General features: G+C 35.9%; 1 protein-coding gene across 2 annotated transcripts in view; it reads right to left on the bottom strand.

The window, feature by feature from the left end:
- Window positions 1-23,257, bottom strand: part of PCCA (propionyl-CoA carboxylase subunit alpha) — a 4,227,722-nt gene that overhangs the window by 211,979 nt on the left and 3,992,486 nt on the right. For both annotated transcript variants that reach the window (XM_044071233.1, XM_044071234.1), the window contains one exon: window positions 20,390-20,530. In XM_044071233.1, coding sequence (XP_043927168.1) covers window positions 20,390-20,530 — 141 coding nt within the window. The remainder of the gene's footprint in view (window positions 1-20,389; window positions 20,531-23,257) is intronic.

The following is a 23,257-nucleotide window of genomic DNA, read 5'->3' as shown; positions in this document are numbered from 1 at the left end:
AACTGATCAATGATGGAAGTTGCATCTGTGTAATCAATGTCATTACAGCTGGATCTGTAAGTTTTTGTGAACTAAGTGTTACTTTTTATTTGTTCTAAGAAATAATTTTCGTGGAAATCAGCATAATAGTACCTATTACTTGGTTTGATAATGTCTGCTGTTTGGCAAATCTATATATACATGCAGAGCTATAGTAAGGGAATTTGTCAACCTCAGCAACAAACAGATTTGTGTCCCCAGCCTAAGTGATCTCAGTGTCAGACACTTAATGACATTTTGTAAAGTATCAGTCTTTTTAAAGAATAATTTATCATCTGTCATACAGCAATCAAATCCGTAATAACTTACAGATAGCTGCAAATTATCTTTCAGGGGTGTCCAGCAGGTGGCCCTACGGCCAAAATCCAGTATTTTATCTGGCCCTCGGTATGTCCTGCAACAAATTGTTTTGAACAGACAGATAAATGTCGGAGATGATAATGTGCCCCCCCCCCCATTAACTTGCCAAATATGGTTATTGTAAGTGGCCTCTGAGCCAAAAAGTTTGGACAGCCCTGATATCCAGTTTAAGGTGGTTTACCATACACAGGAATTGGAAATATGTTGGTTTAAAATTTCATAGTGTTTCTTAAATTTGAAATTGCGAATAATAATAATTTCTAGCTCAACTGGTGGACTGGGTGAGCAAACATAATAATAAATACTTGAATGTACTGAAGAATGTGTATACCCAATGTCAATAACTGTTTCACCGATAATATACGGTTCATCTTACACATTATAGTAATTACTTATAGTAATAAAGTATTGTTGTAGAAGAAAAGAATTGATGCTATGAACTTACATAAGGTATTAATGTGAATGAGACTGACCAGTTTACTGTTAAAAAAAGGCTGCTACTAGTGGGTAAAACATGTAGGAATCCTTTGATATATTTGAATGCTCTAGCAGGACAGTGTATTGTGCTTTCATTGATTGAACTATGATATGGCACTCATCTAGTGGCATAGCTAGAATTCTTGTGTCTGCTCATTAAATATTTCTTCAGTTTCCCCAGATTTGAAACAAAAAACAATAGCACATTTATTTTAAATTTTAATTGTTCTAAGATAATGAAAGAAGAGTGCCTGACTAACTCTCTCATCTTGAAAGCTGGTGGACTGGTTTAGCAAAGCATTAATAAGACTGATTATACACCTGAATACAATGTACTATGAAAAAAATGTGAATGACTATTTCAGGTTTAATGTTTGGTTTACTTCAGATGTTGTTATTGGAAAGTGGAGTGAAGTTTCAATGTCTGAGCTATAATATGATGCCCATCTAGTGATATAACTAGAATGTCTGGCCGAGCCTATGCAGAAAAGTGGTATTTGGAATGTTGGCAGAGTTGTCGCGTAAAGCATTAAAGTGTTTGATAATATAACTTACTGAACAGTGGTAGAAAAGTTTATTGTACTGAAAGGGATAGAGGGTATAAAGCATGAGCTGACAAAAGAAAATAGAGCTACCTAGGTGAGGAGCATGTACACAACAATGTGAATGACAATATAGTTATTTTATTGGACATATGTTACCTTAAAGTTGTGTTGTTAATGTGTTTGAATTTAATGAAGCTGTTGCTTTGGTTTTGGATAAGGCATTGTGATGACTGACTGTGGCTGAGTCGTAAGGTATGAATGTAAAGATGTACAGATATCAATGCAATAAGAAAACACAGGCAAGTTTTGAAGCTTTCAAAAATATATAGTTAACAGTGGAGATGAAAGATAATTGTACTGGTGTCTACAATAATAATAAAGCTATAGTAGTATGTTGACATTATATACGCACTTCGAGAAGCATTTCCATGTTACTCTGTTTTCCTTTTCATAATGCAAGTGTGTAGGAATCTGCTGACGTTTTACTATGATAGGAGATTAGGAGGGCTTCTTGGAATTTTAAGTAAGATGTTATTAGAATTGTTTGTATATTGAATGAACAAGCTAAGAAAATACTGTGTTGTATTTGAATCTGGGTTAATTATTATGGGTTTTTTATTTGGAAATGTTTTGTTGGTTATTTGATATGCCTAATTGCAGGATAAAGTTATTCATAGAAGTTATTGGAAAGCTGTGATGTTTACCACACTGAGGATGTTTTGGTAAATCTATTGAACTGGTCAACTGGGAATTCTTTTTGCAATGTGGGCTTCTGCTCCAAAGCTAAAATGTAAATTGCAGACCTGATTACTTGATATAATGTTGAAGTTCTACTATTGTACAGGAATGCCTTAGTAACTGAAAGGGAAGAATAATCTACTTATGAGCAATGTTGTTGTTGTTATGAGCAATACTATACAATACTATACAAACTATACAATATTATTTTAGCTTATTATTGTTTAATTGAATGATAGGGCTGTTGAGTAATTTAGAATTATTGAGCTTTAGCACTGCATTAGTTGCAGCTGTGTCTCATGCCTTTGTGTGTGTGTGTATTTTTTTTTTGTAATACCCATTATTACTTAATAACATTCTTGGAATATATAAGCACATGATTTCAGGCAGGTGTCTTTTTCTTTTTATGTGAAAGGACTGGGCTTGGCGTTTTGTGGAGCGAAGTGTTATGGCTTTAAAATGTTGGCCTAGTGCTGGTGAATGATGGCCCTGTTTCGAAGATTAACTGTAGTAATTGCATAATTTGCTGAAGTATATTTGAAGTTAAATAGCTTCTGCAATAACAGATGTTGGTAAAAGTTAAAATGTGGGGAAAAATTATCGTTCGGTTGGTGTTTTATTCTGATCAATAACAATGTCTGGCTCAAATGAAAATGTTCTGCAGTTTTAGCAGCACATTTTCATCAAAGTCTTTGAAGTATTCTGGTGGAGCAGTTTTGGAATGCTAGCCAAGCAAACAGTGTGAAATGAAGGGAGGAGTTTCTCTTCAAATTCTCACATGTTGAACATTCCTGGAATTTGGGGCTTTAAGTATGTATCACCTTTTTAGTGAAGCTAGCTGCTCTGTTGTGCACATCACAGTAGAATGTGATAATAGTATTGTACATGCTGTACCACTGTTTAGACATGTAGACAGGCAGGGAGAGATGTTTAGAGGCTTAGGTCGCTACATCATTGTGAAACACCTTCTTTCAGTCTGCCACATGCATCACTTTGTCCCCCAACACCAATCATGATGGTAGTGTACTGCACCCAAAAATAGTCCTAGTACTGTGAACAGCCTTTCTATTATGTGTTCAGTCCAGCAGTGCAGTAATAGCATTGAAAAATCCTAACAGACACAATGAACTGATGGGGCCACCTGAAAGTGCACTGGAAGAAACACTGATCTGTCAAGCTTTGAGGGATGCTCACCTTTTGAGTAATCAAGTGCATTTTTTTACAAAGTGCTTTTTATAATGTTATTTACTACTTTTACATAATTCATGCACATATATTGGTTTAATTGTTATGACTAATTCATATGAGCATATGATTTCATTGCATTATTTAAGGTGGATGGGTTAAAATGGTTGCATTGTTCTGAAGTCTGAATAAAAGTGGGAAGAAGGCACCCAACAAAATATACAAGCCTTTTCAATGTTCACTGCCTTATTTTTCTACCATTTTGTCCTTTTCTGTTATATCCCAAAACTTTCACTGGGAGTTGTAGCTTCTGAACTTAAGAGTATGAACTTATGCACTTCTTTCCTTGAAGTAGCTGTCAGTGTAGGCTTTTATATGATGCCTATCCTGAGGTAGGAAAGTTTCTGTTTGACTTATTGTTCATTTTGTGAACTCTTGTTGTATGAGTTTTTGAAAGACCACCTGCTTACTCTACAGAGCTGGAAGAGAACGTATGCCTTTTTATGCTTTCAACTGATGCTTCATTGTGTGTTTTTATGTTAAATTGCTTCTCCCTCTTCTCCGCCATTTTTCTGGCTTTTAACTATTTGGCCCTAGAAGAAAGCTCCTCTTCTTCAGAATGCTCTTCTATTTTTTTCTTTCTAAGCTAGATAGGAGAATAGATCCTGACTGTCTTAACCTAGGAGGTGTATTACATTTCAAACCAAACTCAAGTCTCCTGACAAGAAAAATCTTCTTAATGAAGATGAAGAAAAAAATCTCTTCAAAACTGTGGAACTGACAGTTAATCATACTGACAGATGATCAACACCACAATTCCAAAGAAAAATGGAGATAAGCAACTGTTTATCAACAGCTGAAATAAATGAAGACAGAACAAAACAATGCTTCATATAAATGTGATGTTGACACCACACTTAAGGTCAACACCTATATGATACTGTGAATCCAACACTGGCCTTCAAAAGAAAAAAGACACCAATGTAAAAAAGGGACAACACAGCCTCATTGCTGACTGAATCCAAATGCTTTGGCTGACTATTAAGACAACCTTTCCCAAAGCAGGATGAAAAGTTATCTGCAAGGGTGATGCAATAGCTAACTTCAGAGAATTGCTACAGAGATAGTTCTGGATAAGGGAAAGTATTTCATCTGCTGAAGTACAGTTTGAACCTTATCCACTAGCTGCATAAAGACATCTTCACTCTCCATGCACTAGCTATGTGCTGCAAGTATATCCCAGAGGCAGTGCCAGCCATGTAAATGAACAGAAAGGCTTTCTTTGCTTAGCCCATGACATAATGACTAAAATTTCAAAATGAAAGCAAAAAGTACTGCACTGAAAATATGGCTGGTGAGAGGCACCTCTTGCCAGGATTTAGTCAGGCATCTTTAAAACCAGTCTTAACTTAAAAGCAGTACAAAGTTTCATTCTAATTCACAGCTACATAATTCTACACTACATTAATTGGGATCTACATTTTGTGAGAGCTAACTCATCAGACACAAGCTCATCGTGTTGAAGCTTTTGACAAGACAAGCTCATAAAAAGCCAGTAAGTCTTGAGTTCACATCTCACCTTATTTTCAAAACAGATTAAAGCACAGAACATAAGTATATTCTCTGCAACTTATATATATATACTAACCTTGAGACTGTACTGTCACAGAAAAAGGAAAAACTGTCTGATTGATCTCATTATAGATAATAACTGAACAAAGGTACCTAGATTTAAATTCTGACCAAAAATTCACCTTTGCTCCATATGTGCAAAATAACACAAAAGTAGCATACAAGAGCTCTGACCTATTCCCATGAGAATTTAGGAAGGCTCTAGCTTTACAAATGATAATACCCAAAACAGAATAGTTTCTGCCATTATTTGCACTAAACTCCATACAGAACACCCACCATCTGCAAGTAACTGCAAAGAAGATCTGTAGATTCATAATCCTGGGTGGGTCCAGAGAATGCCACTATAATTCCTAAGAACATTCAAATGGCTATGAGTAACAACCAAAGCCACTCTGCAACTTAGTGTATCACATTCAAACTCACTGTTCATATTACCCACTCCGAGCACAAATACAACATAGAAAGACTACCTGGTTGCCATGGCTACATTTCATAAGAGCAATAGGTGAAAGAGATTTTTTCAAAGTTTGCACCTGCAGAATGGAACTCCCAACAAAAAGATATCTGCAAAGAACAGGAATTTAGTATGTTCAAAAAGGGGCTACTTCAATTTTATACTTAAGCAATAATCCTCGACTGCGTGTGGGTATATCAGGATTTACCTACAGCTGATGTGGTGTGAGCACGTGGACAAAGCTCAAGTGATTAAACAAAGCCAACTGTGGGTAAATCCTGATAAACCCACAAATAGGAGTGGATTACTGCTATTATAGAAGTACATTATTTAAGAAAGAAATTGTTTACCTTTCTTAAATAATGTATTTGTATAAAAGCACTTCAGTTGTTTTTCATGTTGTCTTCCCTATACTGATGTACTGCACAACTGTATGGGACTTACATTCCCACACTTGCACTGTACATCAGTGCAGATGTGACAGAGACAACAATCTCCATTGCTGTTTTTTTTGTTTGTTTTTTTAACTATTTAAAAAATTAGAGATTTATGAGGGAGAGCACAAACATATAAGGTAAATCAGGTAGGCTTCTGTTTATTTAGTTTTGCAGAACGTAGTTGATTTTTCTTACATTTTGCTCTGTCCCTCAGCATATGCCAATACAAAGTCTGGCTGCTCCACGGTAGTTCAGAGGATGGACTTTTTTCTATTGGTATATGCTTGACTTACAATGGGCACCCTGGTTGGGCTATCCAACCAGTGTGCTCACTTTTGAATAGTAATGAGCATTTATTGTATAATAATGAATACAAGTACCACTGTTTCAGCACTGGCTAAACTGGGCATCAAACAGCTGGCTCACACTTGCAAAGATAACCTCTCTTTTTATTTCAGTCTTCTAAACTGAACAGTACTGAATTGTATGTGTCCTTGATAATTGCTGAAGACATGTAAATCCTGCTTTCTGTCCCTTCTTAAGATCATATAGATCTTGTTGCTGTGAAACTGCATGTTACTGTCTTTAAATTGTATATTAACACATAATTTAATAATGTCTGATGCCTTTAATTGTACTTTCCCTTCCTCAGACATTTGTTGTTGTGCAAATTAACTGAACTGTACAGCACCATAGAACTTTAACTATCTCTTGAAATTTGTGAAATGCCTAACAGAGACAGGTCATGGTCAAATGGGGCCCTAGGCAGGGTACTGAATCAAGGCCCCCCCAAGCAGCCCCCCCCCGTCATTCCATTGTCCCATTACTTGACTATTTCTCCCCAGTTACCATAAATACTTTTCAAACTTGTCAGTGTGCCTACTATTTTCTTCTTTACTTTATATAATTAGAGATATTTAAAAGTTTTACGTCAAATTTTATAGCACAAACACTGAGAGCAATTTGCTAAACAAAACAATACAGGCTCACAATGAAAACAGACTTAGCATGAACTGTAAACTTATTTGACCTTGAACTCACATTCATTGAATCAGCATTGAAACCCACATTCAAAGAAAATGCATATGGCACATTAAATATATCTTTGAGCTGTTTTCAAACTATAGGCCACTTGTACACATCTTTTGGCCATGCATATATGCATGTGTTCTGTGATGCACCATTCTGATTGTATTAAATAGTATTCCTCGTATAATATAGCACCACTGGTTAGAGCATGTTTTAAACTTGTAGGTTTAAACATTTTTCTAATACTCAATGAAATAAAACATATAAACCAATAATGACAAAACTACCCATTATAGAACATTTCAACCACAAAAGGTCACTCAAACTTCTGTCATTACAATCTACTAATATCAGTCAATACATACAATCTCTGTAGAAGTAAATGTCATCTAAATAATTCCACATTAAAGAGATCTATAACTAATGAAGAGGTTACTGCTGGCAAACAACTTTACATTTCAGTGTTTCATGTACAAATTCAGAGTCTGTTGCCCTTGAAAAATAAAATGCCCATGTTACATTTAAAAAAAATTGTTAAGCTGGTAATATTACAATAGGGAGTTGCTGTCAAACTGGAAAAAGGTTCAGAGTTACTAGGCATCTCATCCAAAGAAGTACACACTCAGGGGTGCAGCACTCCCTACCCCCTTTAAGGGGGTTACTGCAATATCAGCACTCCATCTACATGCTACAGGAGTAGAAATCACAGCCTTCTGCAGCAAAGGCAAGTATGTTACCTGTTGTGCTACTAACATTGCCTTTACAATTTATAGCACAAACACTGCTAATGGTCATTTGCTAAACAAAACAGTTACAAATTGAAAACAGACTTAGCATGGGCAACAGTAAAATTCTCTTTCCTTGAGTTCAACATTCCTTGAAAATGCACAGAAATTCAGCATTTCTGGAAACTGCATAGAAACTCAGCATTATTTGAAATGCACAAAAACTCAACAGTCCTTGAAATGCACTGAAACCCAAAAGTCCTTGAAATGCACTTGCTGATGACAATTTGTGTAGAGGATTCAGGCTCTAGGATCCTATATTCAAGGTATAGAGTTCAAGGCTGAATTAGTTAATCAACCTGTCATCCCTGACTGACGCATCTCACATGCGCACACACACACACACACACACACACACACACACACACACACACACACACACACACACACACACACACACACACTCCCTTCTTCTGTGTTGACCTGTCTGTAACAGCAGCAGCAATAATCCACTTGTATCTTAAAAATTCACACTCCTTTCTAATGTTTAAATGTGCATGCCTCATACTAAAAATGCACATACAGATGCTACTAAAGATGCACTCTGTGTGCAATCTTGGAGAAGAAATGCAACACATGCAGAATGCATTCTTAATGAAAAAAATGTAAGTTTTATGTCAGCCCATGACCAGTGACCCCCTCCTTCCTGCTAGTTGGCCCACAAATTCAGTATGCCCTAGGCGACTGCCTAAGTTGCCTAGTGCTGGATCCAGCTCTGATGCCTAAATAGATCAGGTCACTGCTGACAATGTTCTGGTCAACAAAAGTAATAAATAAATAACACAGAAATGTGCCCTTAATCTGTGATACCTCTTGATAAAATTTGACTTGTCAGCTTTGGTCAACAAGTGCAACATTCAATAAAAGTAACTCATCTGTGGGGCACTCTGTGAGGTGTCCCATGACAAGGACTATTATCAAACTACAGCTGCTCACTGAGTACATTCCTGAAGCAGTGACAGCCCTTCTGCTTACTCCTTGGTGTACTGACTAGAATTTTAAGATGACAAAAAAGCTGGTTATCATTTGGGGCACTTCAATGAAAATGACACCATATTTTGCTGATTATTATGTTCCCACATAGTGGTCTTCAATCATTTAAGAAAGACACGAGCCATTTGAACACATTTCCCTCATCGTTGTTCATTTCTTGCTGTTTGTTCATTGATTCAAAGTATTATATTTTACGTGGTACAAAATAAAGTCAAGAATAATGAGAACTAGCATTCAGAAATTTCTGTACACTGAACTCTTGGTACTGTGGTACTTTCAGATACCAGAATGGAATTGCTCTGTTGCATTATTAAGTATGCTGTGATAAACAAGCTGCAAGGTCACCTCTTTTTGTCAATTGTTTAAATAACAGATGAATATCATGCTAAAACCTGCATGGTCTAATAGTGTTTGTTGGTCTCATCAGGTCTCTTTCTTTCAGACCCAATACTAAGATCTGGATTCAGTGAACAATCACGAAATTAAGGAATCTATAACCTACCCTAAGGCTATGTAGCACTGAAGTTGGTTATATTAAGTAAAGGGGTACCCCTGCATAGAGGAGTGGTGGCCTGTCCCGCATATAAAATAATTTGCCTCTTTTAACCCGGTTTGCTGAATCTAGCTTAAAATTTCAGGTCTTCATGGATCAAGAGTCAAATTGTACAATCTCTTCTGGTTTTGCACTTGTATTCTTCAATAAGGCAAACCATCACCTCTTTTGCAGGGGAATGAAGGATGATGTCCATAGTACCTGCAAAAACTAATATCCGAGTAAAACATGTAGCTTTTATAGTCACTTCTGTTGCTGCTAAGACGTGAAGTACATGAATAACCCAAGGTTTACTGTACTGAGATGGGGTCCTTCATACTATGATGTTTTACCATACTTTGATGCTCAGTCCAAATCCAGTCTGAAAACAGGCATGTGTGCCATGCACTACACTTTTTTGCTGGAAGAATGGGTGAATGAATTAATATAGAAATAAATAAAAAGCCATGCAAAAAAGTATTTTTTCAAGACAGCTATGTAAAGATTGACCAATCTTCCTAATAAATACTGGTTTCAAAAATAATGGAAGAATTCAAGAAAAGACACACACAACATAAAAGGCAGCAGAGATGGGATAGAAACTGCAGAATGCTAGCTGTGGTTAACAGCTTATCCAACAGGTAAGGATTTTGGCAGAAAGGGTAGGCAATATCATATTTATCTGTCATCAAAGTCTATACTATTTTCTTCTAATGCATACCTCTCAACCTTTTATTGCAAAAACTCTATAGACAAAGCCAAAAGGAATGTGTCAACAGAGACAGAAAATCACTGAAACATTTGCATTAATATGCATTTTCTGAAGGAAGACCAAGCATAACAAACAGGCATGATAAGAAGGTGGAAGCACACAAAATCCAAAACTAAGAATAAGAAACCAATTTTACCTTTGAAAATGCGGGGAAAAAAACAACTCCATAAAGGAAGCTGCCCAACAGACTGGCTTGGAAACACCACAAACAACTTTATTTATTAAGCTTTTAATTCACAAGAAGCTTTTCATCCAAAAAATAAAACCACACCATCAGAATGAAACATATCACCCAAAGTGCACTTATATAACAATGTATTAACTGAACAATTCATATCCAGTACAACAATTATGAAACATCTTGTTAGATTAAAGAACAATGGTGAATAAAAACATCTCTAAAAATAAAAACATTATTCTGATGATATTCATTTAAAAACCTTTATGGGTGGAAATAAATATGATAACATTGTGTATCAATGTATTTAAAAATGTTATGTATGTGTTATAAAAAATCCCAATGTAAATATGTATGCAAACACAAAGAGACATATAAAAACCATATAAAATGTGTATACATGTATCGAATATCTTTCCCTAAATGTTGTTCTTACATTCAGTTTAACATGTTCAGGTAAAATCATAATTTATTGTCTCTTTGCTTTAATACAGGAATATAGTACTACATTCATTGATACCTGGGAAGTATGCCAAATCAAGCCTTAATTGCCATACAAGTTCTCTTAGTTCAATGTAGTCTTTCCATGGACAACTTCAGGGATTATGTATTATTTTCTCCAAAATAATAAATAAAAAAAGTTTTAATCTCGTGCATAGCACTGAATGCCTATATAAAGCATTGTTTTGATTACATCATAGAATGTCATACTTATGTTCATAAATACATTTTCTTAGCTGCCTCTCCATTTTCCCAATTTAAAAACCTGGACAGATGGAACAAATTGCCAAGTATATTATTCCCTTAGTTAAACAATTTCCATCCATCTATCCATCTTCAACCCCCTTTTCCCATTTTTCATATGGGGTCGGGGTGTCACTTCAGCAGTGACAATCATCTCAAGCCAAGTTTTACACCACCGGGTAGCAAGCTCTGCCATGGTAGTTCATTCATATCACTTACTCCCACACCCTTTCTCACCTACACTCCCATACCCTTTCTCACCTATGGCCAATTTAGAATGTCCAATCTACCTACTGCATTGTCTTTGGAATGTGGGAGGAAACTGGAGCACCAGGAGAAAACCCACATGACCACAGTGCGTACATGTAGACTCCGAACATAAAGCACCCCAGCCGAGAATCGAACCGGAGAGCCTCTTGCTGGAAGGCGACAACATTAACTGCTGCACCACTGCGGCCACCCTAACCATTTCCATCTTATGAGAAAACAGATTTTAAACTGCTGTTAAGTTGGACTTCTTGACATTCTAAAATATATTTACATTTACTACAGCTCCCATATCTTTTTGTACCTTTTCTACTTTTCGCTTTTAAGTATGAATTCTTCATTTCTACAATATTTTTAATATTGTTAGCTCTTTTATAAATACAAGTTGGTTTTGGTCCCACAAAATTTTTCAACCTGTCGTCACTAGTCAAGATGCATCAATACCTGTTTACTATGTCTTTTACAATATTAGATCCTATATTATATACTGTAAGGTAAGGGCTCCTTAATAGTTGGTGGTCAATGTTGTTAAAACTTTCTAAGGGCATTTAATCATTATCTAAGTTGGTATTGCCATTCTTGGAGTGTCAAGATCAATCACCAAAAGGGGGCAGTATCCCCTTCACCATCCTCTGGTGATCTCACCTCTAATAGATCTTACCAAAGAGGTCAGATATTGTCTTTCAATAAACATATTTTTTAACTTAACCCTCTCCATATCAAATACTTTTCTGTCAGAGACCATAAGTGCCAGCCTTACAAATTGGCCTTTGACAAACCTTTCTTTTGTATGAAGGGGTGAGCACTGTTATGATGTAAATAGCTATTTGAGAACATGGGTCTCCTAAAATATTAGATGAAAACCTAATATTTGTTTTATAATTGTTGTATATAGGTAATTTATTTGGTTCACATCTATTTAGTGGGTGAATTTAAAGAAAGGTGTAGACTGACTGATGTAACTGATAAACTCTGGGATGGTCACCAGCTCTCCTGACCATAATATATAATCTAAAAATCGTAAATACAGTTTTACATATTTTTTATATTCAGATGTAAACATGTATCATCTTTCCCAGGACACCAGCACCAAATTTGCAAAAATGGAGGCACCTGCTTAAAAATGTCACCTTCAAACTAAATGTAATTGTTCTTTAATACTACTTCCATAAAATTCATTAACAAACTAGTTCACTCTGTTGTAAAAAAATCAAAGCCTACTAGTGCCTCATGAAATAATTCCAGCCCAGTATCTTGGGGAATGCATGGAAAAAGGTCTATGATGTCCACGGTTAGAAAGACTGTCTTTGTCCCAGAAAACAGACTTTATCCTCCTCAGGAAATCCAATGAATCATGGACCATGTGTGTCTTTAGGTCATGTATAGGTTTTAACATCCTTTCCACCATCACTGCAAATGGGTATTGAGCCTGCTGCCAATACAAATGGCTTAAAATGGGGATTAATTAAGTTCTTCTTTATTTTTGGGTTTCCAAAAATGACTGGCATTACTGGATTGTTTTTTTTTTTTTTTAATAAAATTGTACATGTCAAGTCCAAAGCATGTTGTAGTAAGCTGTCCTCTAAGTATTGATCTATTTTAAAATAGGATACATTTACCTCATTACTAGAGGGTGAAGTATAAGATCCAGTTTCAAGTAAAATTTTTAATATTTCACTTGTGTAGCTAAGGTTGTCAAATAAAACAATTACTTGTGTTGTTCTCATGGTGGGGTTTTACCTTGCTTGCAAGTCTCTCCGATCCCCAGAAGGGTGGGAATTCTAAACGGTCAGCTGCATCAAAGCTGATATAATCATTTTCATCACATCTGAATACCTCTTCATTAGGTGGCAAATTAGGACCTACTTCATGTCCCTGTGTATTACTATCTGTATTGTTAAAATCTTGCAAAGAGATAATGTTGTTTTGGTGTTAATGTGGAAAGCTTTTTCCATCTCACAATGTAGCTTATCCCTTGCAAACTTTTTATTTTTCCTAACTTTAATCTTACTTGACATGAGAAAACACATTATCAAATTCTATGGTATAAGCAAGAAACAACAAATCATTTATAATCTTGTTAGAAAAATCATCCAATTCTACCATTAATGCATCAATATTATTTTTGTTATTTTGCACAATAAGAGCCAATAATTCATGTCCTTGCTTATTGAACAGTTCAAATAAGTCTTGATGAAACCTAGTACCTGGAGCTACACCATTTGGAAACTTTTATCTTAAACTTTGGGGTATTCTACGAACACGTATACATTAATTTAAATACAAATTGTCTAGTTGTATGCTCTGTAACCAAAATTTTTTTTTCTCTAACATATAAATCCAATCTTTTAAATTTTCACTTTCACCACCTGTTGGCCTGTGGTGGTGTTCAGCCATGAATGAAAAGTCTCTGTTCAATCAACTGTTAAAATTAAAAGAATTGTTCATATTCGGTTGTTGAACAAATGTTTCATGATTTAAAACTTTCTCTTTAATTGCTTTTGGTTGTGGTTGACTGCTCAACTGCACAGGAAATGTGCTGTTCATGTCTGAGCTCTTCCCTGAAATGTTGTGCCAGTTTTAAGCTCTCTGTGCTCTAGAATTAAAACCACCAAGCTGCGTGGTGTTGCTAAAGTCCATAGGGACACCAATAAGTTTTGTTAATTCATCTGTAATATCCAAAATGCTCTGAGTAGAGCCACTCACAAAGAGAATACTTGCAGTGTCTTTTACTACAACTTCTGGGGGTGAGTAAGCTAAGGCTCCCCAATCATTGGCTCCACCACTTCTTCCATGCCAAAAACCAAGAACAAAGACCAAACAAAACAAGACAGGCACAATAAAAATGTAGAAGCACACTAAATCCAAAACTAAGAATAAGAAACCAATTCCACCTTTGAAAATGTAGGAAAAAACTCCAGAAAGGAAGCTGCCCAACACACTGTCTTGGAAACACCATGAACAACTTTATTTATTAAGCTTCTAATCCAGAAAAAGCTTATCATCCGAAGAATAAAAACAGACTTCATGAGAATGAAATGTATCATTCCCACAGTGCACTATAAAAGACCAATTAGCAAGGCTGGTGTGTATGGTTTCTGACAGAAAATTATCTGATATGGAGAGGGTTAAGTTAGAAAATATTTTTATTGAAAGACAATATCTAACCTCTTTGGTAAGATCTGTTAGTGACAAGATCACCAGAGAATGGGAAAGGGATATTGCCCCCTTTTGGGGATTGGTCTTGACACTCCAAGAAATGCCAATACCAATTTAGATAATAATAAAATGCCCTTGGAATGTTTTAACAACACTGACCACCAACAAAAGAAATTTGATCAAAAAGATCAGATAAACCAACTATTCAAAAGCTCTAACCTTACAGCATAATATAGGATCTAATATTGTAAAAGACAAAACCAACTTTTATTTATATAAGAGCTAGCAACATTAAAAGTATTGTAGAAATGAAGAATCCACACTTAAAAGTGAAAAGTTGAAAAGGTACAAAAAGATGCAGGAGCTGTAGTCAATGTAAATACATTTTAGAATGTCAACAAAACCAACTTAACAACAGTTTAAAATCTGTTGTTTTAATACAACATGGAAATTGTTTAACTAAGGGAATAATATACTTGGCAATTTGTTCCATATGTCCAGCCTTTTACGTTGGTTCAGCGGAAAGGTAACTAAAAAAAATATTTACAAACATAAGTATGACATTCTAAAATGTAATAAAAAATGCTTTATATAGGCATTCAATTGTATGCATGGGATTTAAACATATTTTATTTATTATTTTAGAGTAAATAATATATAAACCAAGGGGTGGTCCATGGGAAGACTAAATTGAACGAACAGAGCTTAAATGGCAATTACAACTTGCTTCAACAAACTTCCCAGTATCAATGAATGTACTTCTATAGTTCCTGTATTAAAGCAAAAAGCCAATAAATTATGATTTTACCTCAGCAGGTTAAAATGAATGTAACAACAACATATAGGAAAAAATATTTGATACATCTATACATATACACAATTTTTATATATTTTTTATATTTTTATATGTCTTTTTATGTGTTTGCATACATATTTACATTTATTTGGGTGTGTGATTTTTTTATAACATACACATAACATTTTTAAATACACTGATACATAATTTTATCTTAATTATTTCCAACCATAAAGGTTTTTAAATGAATATCATCAAAATATTTTTTTTTATTTTTAGAGATGTTTTTATTCATGTTTGCTCTTTAATCTAACAAGGTGTTTTGTAATTTTTCTATTGGATACCAAATAATCAATATATTCTTATATAAGTGAACTTTGGGTGAAACATTTCATTCTGATGAAGTCTTTTTTTATTCTTCCGACAAAAAGCTTCTTGTGAATTAAAAGCTTAATAAATAAAGTTGTTTATGGTGTTTCCAAGCCAGTGTGTTGGGTGGCTTTCTTTCTGGAGTTGTTTTTTCCACATTTTCAAAGGTGGAATTGGTTTCTTATTCTTAGATTTGGATTTTATGAAGGCTATGAAGTCTGAAACTCAAATGGCTGTCATTATGTGAATTCAAACCAGCGATATGCCAGAAAACCACATATTTTATTTGGATTAGAACAAAAATATGAGGGGAAAAATCTGGACTCTGAAAAATTCTGAACAGTTGAGACATATGTTTTAATATGTTATTACAACAAAACCAAATAAGGCCCCTAAAGCCACTCTGAAAGCAACTGTAAGTAAAGGCAGTGCTTGCACATGACAAAGCCGCACATAAGAATGATTGCCCAACTATAAACGGCAAACGGCATATTGCCTTTTTAAATTTAAACAAAATCAAACCATAAAAGTGAAACTTAAAAGCCTTGTATACCTAAAGAGGCCCGGTGAGCACACTACCATGAATGCCCTGCCATCTCCTCTCCCCGACTTGAACCCTATCTACCCTCCCCATCCACGGCTCTAAAGATGATCTTTTTAATATAAAATTGTTGTATATGAAATATCATCTACTGCCTTAGCCCCTTCCCACTATTTCTAAATGCCCCCAGTACAAGGACAGTTTAAAACGGAAAGTATTCTGCAAATACTTTTCTATCTTGAAATAACAGAGTTTCCCTCTACTAGTTTCATACTCATTGATTGCTTCTGCTGCATCCTTCGTTTTTGGTGTAGCTGCACTCGGGCTCACTTCGCTTCCCACCCACCCCCCCATATCATCTCCTTTATACCTAACAACCATTTCCTCCCACCCTCAAACTCCTCCCCTACCTGTATAAAAGCTAACTCCCACAGCCTATGCTCAACTTACCATAGTCGAATCACAGCTTAATTATACTACACACCTTATTTAATACCACTCATCCCAAGACTATCTATTATCCCTTCCTAGACTCTCACCCTAGTCACACTAACCTGATCTATCTTTCCACAACTATACCACCTCTTAAAAGATGCCAATCTCAATCATCTCTGTCCTACTCCTACCCCCACTACTCCTCCTACTCACTATGACATCACCTCCCACACTCCTAACCCCAACCTATAAAGTCTCTACCTACCCTCATTCACACAAATTCTCTTACCCTCAGTAACCACTAGTCATCTCCTCATCCATCCTTCCAATGAATATACAAACTCCCCAAAATAAAAATCCCTCCCTTCTACCATCTAACAGCTAAGAATAAAGCAAGATACCTTAACAACTACCCACTAAAAATGAAATAGTACTATTTCCCAAGGTCTCTGCTCTTATCTTGCAATATACATCCAAATCCTGGTCGTATTACTAACTCTTTCACCTCACAAAATACCTCTACCAATTCCAGCCAATCACCCTTGTCACATAAACAAATTTCCTTCTTTTCTATCAATACTCGAAGTATCCTTAACAAAGCCAATTTCATGCATGGGTATTTTATCATGCCCCCAGACATGATCTCTGTAACTGAAACTTGGCTTAAACCCCAAAATCAGGACAAAGACATTCTCCCTCCCGGTTACAATATACTTCGGAAAGACCACTTAAAGAAAAAAGGTGGTGGTGTAGCCAAAGTTTACTCTAACAATCTCACTCTTTCCCATCCTAAGAAACCATTTCCCTCTTTTACACCTGCTGAAATACTAGCAGCAAACCTTAAACTCAATGACTATACTACCATTACAGTAGTAACCATATATACTCCACCAGGGGACAACATCCCCCTACTGGAAAATATACTCTCATATCTAATGAAACTATCCTCCTTGGGGATGTAAACATTAATTGGCAGAACCTCAGCAATCCAAACTCTCAGCTTCATATAAATCTTTATGGATTTACACAACTAATCTCTCAACCTACCCACACTAATAATTCTCGTTCTCCAAGCTCCCTGATAGATTGGATATTTGTTTCAAATCTCAGCAAATACCATAATCCAGAAACACTACCCGACTCCCTGAGTGATCACTCACCTACAAAATTGCTCAGATTTACCACCTCTCTCTCGAAACCTCACCGACTTATCATCTGCTGTAAACTTTCCAACTTTAACCCAGATACATTTAGAACCCTTCTCTCAAGAGTTAACTGGTACTTCCTTACACAGCTCCCACTAGATGATGCTATGAAAGTCTTCAACTCAACTTTTCTTACCATTTTGAATTCCCTAACTCCACCCAGAAAAGTTTGAATAAAAACAAACATTTCAGCCTGGTTATCTAAAACCACCCCTACCTTCATAAAAAAACAGAGATAGGGCTTGGAAAAAATGGGTACAATCCAAACTTCCAGCTGACTTGCAAAAGTACAAAGAGCTTCGAAATCTAACAAAAAAAAAATCATCAACAAAGACAAAAAAGATTTCTACTAAAATCTGATCCAAAAAAATTCTGGAATGCTATAAACCAGATACTACATCCTGGCAACCCAACTTCACCAAATCCATGTCCTTACAAGTCCCCTGAACAGACTGTCAATACCTTTAATACTTATGTTATCGAATCAGTTTCAAAACTATTTAACCCCAACCCCTCAACAAGACTCCCAACCTCACAGAACCTCCCTCAACTAACTCAGTAAAATCCTTCTCTCGCAAACCTGTTCCCACTAACTATATCAAAACTCTTCTTTATAAACTCAAGCCATGCTCTGTATCTGCAGACAATATTCGCTCAAATTTTCTCCAGACTGCTGCCCACTCTCTTGCTATGCCTGTATCTATCCTAATAAATCGCCCCATCTCTGAATCTAAAGTTCCATCTATCTGGAAACAGTTCTACACTCTTTCTATTCATAAAGGCGGTAGCTCCACAAAAATCTCTAATTTTATACCTATTGCTATCCTATCCCCTCTATCTAAAATCCTCGAGAAATGCATACACAAACAAGATATGCATTATCTCATACAAGAAAAACTACTCACTCCTACACAGCATGGTTTCTGCCCCAAGCATAGTACCACCACAGCTCTTTTATCCTTTCTCAACACTATTACTCTAGCCAAAGACAATCACAAACTCATACCTTGCCCATTCCTAGACCTTTCAAAGGCGTTCAACACCGTCTCTCACTTTTACTCAACAAACTTACAGACTTAAATTTCTCCCCTGACACAGTAGCATGGTTCTCCAACTATCTTACAGACAAACAGCAGTCAGTTAGATGGGACTCTGCACTATCTACCCCCCTCCAAGTAAAAAGAGGTGTCCCCCAAAGATCCATTCTTGGACCTCTACTTTTTAATATCTTCACCAACTCACTTTATTCCACTTGTTCTCAGTCTACCATTGTGCAATATGCAGATGACTCTACAGTCATCACTATTACAAACTCACCCTCTTGAACTCCTATCATCCTTTAACTCAGTTGAGACATGGCTTACAAAAAAATCAGAGTATCCTCAATCTTAGAAAAACAAAATTACTACTCTTTCTTCCTAAATCTGTTAACCATATCAAATCTTCCGTCTCCATAGCATCCCTAAACAATTCTCCTACAGAAGTTGAATCTAGCACAAAGCAACTAGGCATAACCATTAATGATCAACTAAAATTTGACATACACATTAACAATTGCATCAGAAAAACCCATCAGAAGCTAGGACTCCTGTATAGGAATAACAAAATTCTTCACCCCTGAAGCTAGGCAAACTCTTACTCATGCCTGTCTTTTATGTTGTCTAACTTACTGCTCCCAAATACTCACAAATCTGAACTCCTCCCTGCTTACCAAACTAGAATCAACCTATCACAAGATAGCCAGATTTGCAGCTCAACAAACTTATGAATCTCACCACTGTCTCTCCCTAAAATACCTGAACTGGCTCAAACTACCTCACTTGCTTCTCCAATCTCGGCTCCAAATTATACACTCCATTTTATATCAACCAGCTTTCTGCCCAGCTCTAACATCTCGCAAATCCCACTATTCTTCTATCAGACACCTCTGAAGTACAACCCAAGACCTATCACAGGTTCACAAACCAAAATCTAAGACTGGCTGCAACTTATATAGCTACCACCCCTCTACTGCTTGGAACAAACTTCCACTAGAAATAAGGAACCTTGCAAACTCTAAACAATTTAAACTACCAACCAAAGACTACTTTAAGAAACGCTGGACCTGTCACTCCCTGAACACAACCAACCCACCTAGTACCATTTACTTAAAACATAATACTTAGCATGAATAACTTACATCCAATTACTTTCTACAAAACTCCCTAAACTTGTAGCTGGACTCCACCCATAGATCTTTAGTTTAGCAAATACTTTCAAACGAAAATATCTTACTTTCCATGGTTTAACTGTTATGCAGAGTTTTTGGTTATAGTACTGTAGAATTCTGCAATTTCTGTAAAGACAATTGTAGCCTCCAAAATATCTTTTATGTACTGAATGTCTCCATTGCTGTTTGAAATGTTTTTTATGTATACTGGATAATTTAGAAATTTCTGTAGTAACAATTGTAGCCTCCCATATATCTCTTATGTTATTCTAATACTGAATCTCTCTATTTGCTGTTTGAAATGTTTTTTTTTTATGCACTTTTGGAGCTTTTCTCCCTAGGCTTCTGCTGAAAACGGCTTTAGCTCAGTTGGACACTCCTGGTCAACAAATGTAAAATAAAATAAATAATGAATAAATAAATAAATAAGGGAGTGAATATGAGTCAATGCTGCAAAATAAAAAAAACAATTTTTGTGAAGTAACAAGAGAAGTTTAACTCTCACCTCTTCTCCTGGTTTAACAGAAACTGCCACTACTGTTCCAGGCATTGGTGATCTCAAAATGCTGCTGGTATCCTCTTCAGCTTTCACTGGCATGAACTTACTTAGGTCTGCTGCCAGTTTTGTCATTACAGCCAGCTTATACTAAAAAAAAAATATATATATATTACTCTTACATCACTACCAAATAAACAGTACACTACTAATGGACTCTGCAGTTATCTGATTGCAAAGCAAGCCAGGAAATCTCTCATAATTATGCAACAGTTCATACCCAGATAAAAATAATCTTAAAATGCTCAGCAAGATGGAATGAACTAGCCAAGGTCTAAATTAATTTTATGCGCAAAAGATGGACATCCTTACTGTTTTTCTAGAAATGCAAATGGTTTTAATGTTCTTAAGAAATTTGCTAAATTGATTTAAACAGCAACCCTAAACTTACCTTTCCACTTTCACAGTTTCTTTGAGTTTTGAAAATAAAAGTTTCAGACATTATTGTTGCATATCTCAGTTAATTTTATTTACCTGTGCTTCTGAAATTCCTTAACTGGTATACAGTACCAATAGGAGCTATGTGTTCATCTTGTTTAAGCAAACTATGTTTCACGGCAAAACTTGTTAATTTATTATTATGTATTTCCTTGTAAATTAGCCGATGAATCTTTTCTCTGTTTTTCATGTTTATGCATACTAGCACAGCTGCTGCATAAGGGCTGCTCACCTGATCTCAATTGCTAATAGTCAAAATATTCTGCACAACATATTTATTTGCTCATACAGTAATATGTTCTCTGTAATCTAGCATTATTTGCATTTTGTAAATATTGCTGTTACTGAATATGTTTTGCAATGTATAAATTTCCTGAGCTGGGTTGTGGCTGAAAAGGGCTTGAGGACTGGGCTGGTAACCCATTTAACAAACAATTAAATAAAGTAAATAAAATAGATTTTTATGGAAGATACTAAGGGTGACAAAGAGATTTTTATAACCATCCTTTCTGATTATTTCTTCTGTTTTTCACAAAACAAAGAAAAGTCCTTTCCAGAATGTGTCATCAGGAGCAGACAAAGGAAATCCAAAGACAGCCACCTAGGCCCAACATCAAACAGTTCAGAAAAGGTTAGCAACAGAAAGACAGATAAAGCCATTTTGTTACATGGCATGTATAGTCAAGTGTCCAAGGACTTGGATGAGCCTTCCTGGTAGTTTACTTAATCATGCAGTATAGAAAGTAGACAGCTTAAATCTACCAAGGAAAACACGTTATCACTGTGTGCAAGTCTTTAAGAACTGCTGGTTGATAAAAACTCCTTTAAATTTCTGGAAAACACTTGTCACTGTGAAGAGTAAGCAGTATGGAATAACAGACAGGCTATGCAAATTTTAAAGCACACAAATTGAAGAAGAAAATGGACAAAGGCACGTTACAGTGTGCATTTATTTTAGCAGTGGCAATGACTTAGTAAGATATCTTACGTATAACCAGTGAAGAAGCTGAAAGATATGAATGCAACCAGGTACAAAACAAGGTAAGCAGGCAACTGTCTAAAAAGAAACAGCAGATAATAGTGGGCAAATCAGTTACATAAAAAAAGAAACTCCAGAAGTCAGTATTACAAGCCCCATGACAAATTCTGGTGATGATGGAAGTAGATCAATGAGTGTAAATCAATGAGTGTGTACTGCTTTAAGAAGCTTTCTAGGGGCTTGCACATGTGTATAAATACTGAGCACGTGTGAGCCTGCCATTTTGTAGTAAGCTGTTGAGATGTAAGCATGTATGTCTGTCTTGTCTGTGTATTAATCAGTTTGTTTATAGTTTTCAAAGCTGCTATCCATCCTGATGCATTTCTGTGTAATAAAGCATATAAACGAACTACCCCGCCTGTTTGTCATCTATAATAGGGAGGGATGAGCAACATGGTGTCAGAAGTGGCATGTCTAAAAAGGACATGTGGCCAGAAGGGAATCCAGATTCATCAATTTGAGACCAACAGGCATTCAGTTAACACTGGAGGAATATATATGCGTGAATCATCCCTACTGCAGGTATAACTTGCAAAACAGGTCAGAAACAAATTTCAGGTATTAAAACTTGCTCAAGCAATGTCTTATTTGCAAAATATGAAATGAGGCATTCAGAACACTCTAAAGGAATTTCTAAGTAACATATATTCGATATTATGATATATTAACAGAAATATTCAAAATAACTATGGGAAGTTATTTATTTTACATTTAACTAGGAAATTTTGACTGGACCAGGTCCATTTTCAGCGGAGGCCTGGGGAGAAAAGCTCCGGCATCAAGTTATACAAATACAGTACATCCAGCATAATACACAAAACAGGTTACATCATGTATGCTGAGCATAGTAATATAACAAGAAATTACTAAAACACTCCAGGTAAAAGAAGATATAGAACATAGGTAAAAAGGCAATGTCAGTTATACATTAAATATATCAAGTAAGATTCTACAGTTAAAAGTACCCATTCAGATGACCAAGCCTACAGGGGATCAGAGATCCAGCATGTGATCAGAGAGGAGTTTGGGGAGTTAATAGCAGTGTAGGTAGAGTTATGTGATACAAGGGCATAACCAGTTACTAAGAAGATGCGATTTGAGGTAGTTTTTGAATATGGATGTGGAGGGGGCAGTGGACACAGATAAGGGAAGAGAGTTCCAATTTCTGGCAACGGTGTGGGAGTAGAGCGCTTTCCCTGCATTATTGTTAGCCTTGGTGATGGAGAGGAGAGATTTTTCACTAGATCTTAGGTACCGGTTTGCAGTATAGACAGTAAGTAAGTTGGATAATGAGGGTTTTTTCAGGATATTTGAGAATATTGTAGGCTGTGGCCAGCTGG

This window comes from Protopterus annectens, chromosome 5.part0 (genome assembly GCF_019279795.1).
Source record: "Protopterus annectens isolate FY-2018-M chromosome 5.part0, PAN1.0, whole genome shotgun sequence".
Taxonomy (NCBI): domain Eukaryota; kingdom Metazoa; phylum Chordata; order Ceratodontiformes; family Protopteridae; genus Protopterus; species Protopterus annectens.
This window is presented reverse-complemented; position numbering and strand designations above follow the sequence as displayed.